Raw genomic sequence first — 5,000 nt, 5'->3', positions numbered from 1 at the left:
AAACTATCACTGATCATTAAGAGTATCCTTGGGATGTTGTGACATGCTCACTAGGTATACTGACAATCTAGTTTTTATAATTTCTCGTTTAACCCCTTAACGTGGTAACAAGATACCACGTCTAGGTGATCGGGCGTACAGCACTTAGCCGCAGTTAGTGCAGCCGAGAATCCCAAGGCGTTAGGCTTATATGTTAGTAATATCCCAGCATTTCAAGCCAAAATAGCCCCGTTATTAACGAGTTGACACCATGGAGTATCATGTAATTCATATTCTAAAGACAGAGACCATGTCTTTAAAGAAAAAGAAATAAAACAAAAGTAGAGTTATATATTGGAAAAAGATGAAAAAATGAAACAGAATGCAGCTTCGTAATGATTTGGATGATCAGTGACAGTGACTCACACTTAACTTCAACATGCTATAACAATTTAACTCTAATAATGAAATTCAGTTCATCAGACAGATGATGAGAAACATCGCGCTTCGCCCTGTCTACATGCTCAGCGTCCACGGCCTCTGCATCTACGAGTGCTACTCTTCTATCTAATCTTATCATGATCCATCATCGCATGACATTCAGCTCATTCAGAGAGATTTTGCGAAACTCGCTCGCCCGGTTGTGTGGAAGGGTAGCCCGGTCTCTATTGGCTATTATGCTACTCATCTGATGCATACACTATCTGAACTTTTGACCGTGTCGGTCGGATTAGAAACACTTCGAGTGAGGAGTGTGCTGGCGTCGGGGCAGTGGGTTTGCCTAGGTGGCTAATGATCGGAGGGGGGTGCGTAGCCTCTCACCACCCGGCGGCATGTCGTCTCTGGGCCATGCCTGAGAAGCGAGTGTGCTCCATTCCATCAGGTAGTGCTCTAATTTTGGCGTCCGGCGCACCACAATACTCACAGCTTCCTCATCATGCCAGAAGATTGGGATGATTTGCCACGCACAAGGGTAGCCCTATTCTCATCTGTGCAGACAGACTTCAGCACACCTTGATATTCTGGTGGAGAGAGTATCAGCGACATCTGCACATCAGTGGCGTTTGAGTACCACTGCCGAGGGGGAGGTTCTCGCTTCCTCTCTGTGTCGCTGCAGGGCACCGACCTGCCCTGCAACCATCGTTTTACGCCTTAGCAGTTCCCGGCTAGGATGCACCACAAGATCACTCAAGGGTTTCTTCCTGCCTTCCTCCGCTAGCCTGTCAGCTACGTCATATTATGTGAAAGATGGTAGAATGCAGTAACGCATTTAATATAAAAATTATATTTAAGGAAAGAGACCTTGACTCTATAACACCTACAGTCATTTGACAAATAATTCATCTCTTATAATTATATTCTTTCCATGAATGTTTTGCATATTGCCAGACATCTAACAACCCTTAACCCACTAGCAATGGGTGACGTGATATCATGCCATCCAAACATTTTGCTCTCACCAGATGACATCGTATCACATCATGATCTCTCCTTGTAAATACATGTTTTACATAGTTATTTATGTATATACTCATTGCAGTTGCATATGTTTATACACATTTTTTTCTAATGTGGAAAAAAAAACTCTTATAGCCCCTTGAATATTGGTGGGTGAAAAGCACTCTAAGAGGAGGGAGCTCATTCAGTCTGGCCTACATATATTGGCATATATATACAAATACATATAATTGCGCTGAAACAACAAAAATATAGGTTTGCTTACCAAGATCAGCCATTGTTATAATAGGTTTGCTTGTATCTCCTGGCATTAAAAATTTCACAAATGTTGTTCCATTGTGAACTGTGGTTGCTGCTTGTCCTTGATAAGCGAGTGTTTCCACTATCAGATGGAGGTTGTCTGTAGATCCAACACAGTCACTACTATTGATACCGGAGAGGAACAGCAACTGTATATGTAGCAGTTAATTCTAAGTTGCAGATCCCATATTCCTCTTCTCACTAGATCAGCGACATATTAGCCATGAAAAAAACAAATAGTTCAAAAACTCAGAGGAGGAGAGAGAGAGAGAGAGAGAGTAGCTCGATAGAGCGATCGATATCTAGCTAGATCCAGCTTATCGAGCGAGATGAGAGGAGCTAGCTTATATCTACGATCAGTAAAGAAATCACATCCCTACATAAAGAACTAAAGAAATAAAAGACTATCTAGCAGAAAGTATCCACTAGAGATATATCGAGATAGTAGAGTCGATTATCTATATATATTATATATATCTATCTCTCTCTCTATATATCTCTCTCTATCTCTCTATATCTATCTCTCTCTACCTTCTCTCTCTTCATCTCTCCCTATCTCACTCTCTACCTTCTCTTCCCTCTCTAACTCTATCCATCTCTCCTCTCTTCCATCTCTATCCCTCTCTCCCTCTCTCTCTCTCTCTCTATCTCTATCCATCTTCTCTATCTCTCTCTTCTCTCTCTTATATCTCTCTATATCTCTCTCTCTCTACTCTCTCTCTCTATCTCTCCTCTCCATCTCTCTATTCTCTCTCTCTATATCTCTCTTATCTCTCTCTCTTCTTCTCTCTCTCTTTCTATCTATTATCTCTTCTCTCTCCTATCCTCTCTCTCTTCCCTCTCCCTCTCCTCTCCTCTCACTCTCCTCTCCCTCTCCATCTACCCTCTCCCTCTCTCTCCCTCTCTCTCCCCCCCCATCTCCTATCTCCCCCTTCCATCTCTCTCTCTCTCTCTCCCATACCCTCAAACCCCCACCACCCACTCAAAAACACCTACACCCAAAAACCTTACCCAACCCCCAAATTCCACACAACCATCCCCACATAAACCCCACCTAATAAAACAACAAACATCCACAACAAAAAAGCCCAATAAATCCTCCTCTCATTCAATCACCCCCTCACTATTTACCCCCACTACACCAATATAACATTATTAAACCAACTTATAACCAACAATTACAACCAACCCATCTCATAAAACAAAAAACCCCTTATACCTACCTACATAATTAGCTTTTATTACATATACATCAACACACCTACAAATAAATCACAACACCACATCATACCCAAAAATCAACACATCCCATCCATCGATCTCTCTCCCCCTCTATGTCTCCCTTCTCTTATTACTTACCTCGTATTCTTCTCCTTATCTTCCCTCTCTTCTATCTCTTTATTCTTACCCTCTCCCTCCTTTACATATACATAATACATATATAATTATCAATATCTAATAATCATATATAATCCATCATATATACATACATCATATATACATATCATACATACTAATCATATATAATCATCATAATAATATCTATATACATTATCATATATATTATCATATATAATATCCATATATACATCCATACATATATATTTATCATATAGATTATTCCATATATACATCATAATATATAATCCATCATATATACATCATCATATATCAATAATATTATATAATCATACATATTATAATCATCATATATACATATAAACCCCCCAAACTTATATAATCCATCCATTATTATTCTTCCCAATTTTCTTTAATCTTTTTTTCTACTTCCTTATATTCTTATTATGAATGACTAACTTCAATTTATTCTTTACTAAATGATATTCTTTCTTAATATTTTAGTCTTCAAGTAAGTTTTATCTTTTTATTACACATCATTTATAATACTTCATTTGTTTAAGTCAGTATTTATGTATGTCTGTCTGTGATTACGACATAATGTGTTTACTTCTGTACGTTTTTAATTTTCTTGTGTCATTCATAACGAGGTAAATCTGAACTTTTGAATTTTGTCCGTGTTTAAGTTTTTATTGTAATATATTATATTTCAGACTTGATTTGTTTTTGTTCATTTGTATTTCTCTCTTTACATTTTAGAATATTTCTTATATTATATTTATATTAAATTTACTCAATCTTCTTCTCTCACTTCTCTCAATCCTTCTTAAACTTTACTCTTAAATCTCTTTTCTCAATCCTCTCTCCTAATTTCTCTCCTATACAAACAATCATTACCAACTACATCAAAATTCTTTCACACCATTCAAATCTCTTATCATCATCACTCACTCGAAACATATTAAATCACTATCTACAAACACAACTACACAAAAACTCAAAACACATCTATCATAAATCAACAAACAAACAACCCAAAAAAACCCACCAAAACCACACACCAAAAAAAAAAACCACAAAAACAAAAACAACAAACACCAACAAACCCAACAACACACCCACCTACAAAACTCCAACAAACCATCTCATACACTCCCCCCACACACACCCACAAACCAACAACAACCCACAATATCACCCACACACACCCCACAAACAACCCAAAAAAACCAACAAACCCACAAAAACACCCACAACAACAACCAACACAAACCCACAAACAACCACCAACAACCAAAACACACCAAAAACAACACAACAACAAACCCAAAAACCCACAAAACACACAAAACCCAAAAACCACACACAACCCACAAAACCCAAAACACCACCAACACCCAAAAAAAAAACAAAACCCAAAAAACCCACACAAACCCAAAAACAACCACACAAAACAACACAACACAAAAACAACAAAACAAAAAAAAACACAAACAAAAAACACAAAAACCAAAACACCAACAAACCAACACAAACCCAAACACACACCTCCAAAACCCAAAACAACAACAACAAACTCCACATCACACAAAAACATACCAATAAACCCTTAATCACTCCATCTAACTCACTTCATACACCATATCAACCACACATAACTAACATCACTCAACAAATTCTCTCTTACATTCTACTCTAATTACTCTCTAAACTTCTATATTCCCTCAATCCACTCTCATAAAACTCACTTAATCCCTACTAAAATCACCACACCATCACATAACTCAAACAAACAAACATCACACTTCACATTCAAACATATAACCACACTAAAAACCATCACTAACACACTACACAAACACTCACACTTCTCTCCATCTCTCTCTTAAATCTCAAATCTTACA

The 5,000-nt window shown here is 37.5% G+C and overlaps 1 protein-coding gene across 1 annotated transcript in view; it reads right to left on the bottom strand.

Moving 5' to 3' along the window:
• The window catches only part of LOC122267041 (charged multivesicular body protein 7), a 39,863-nt gene that overhangs the window by 23,601 nt on the left and 11,262 nt on the right, over positions 1–5,000 (bottom strand). The window contains exons 4-5 of the mRNA XM_086547847.1: positions 2,965–2,998; positions 1,703–1,886 (exon numbers count right to left, since the gene is read on the bottom strand). Of these exons, the coding sequence (XP_086403973.1) occupies positions 1,703–1,886; positions 2,965–2,998 (218 nt within the window). The remainder of the gene's footprint in view (positions 1–1,702; positions 1,887–2,964; positions 2,999–5,000) is intronic.

The sequence above is a fragment of the Penaeus japonicus genome, unplaced genomic scaffold (assembly GCF_977035675.1).
Source record: "Penaeus japonicus unplaced genomic scaffold, GWHDUDI00000001_assembly GWHDUDI00000020, whole genome shotgun sequence".
In the NCBI taxonomy this organism is placed as follows: Eukaryota; Metazoa; Arthropoda; class Malacostraca; order Decapoda; family Penaeidae; genus Penaeus; species Penaeus japonicus.
This window is presented reverse-complemented; position numbering and strand designations above follow the sequence as displayed.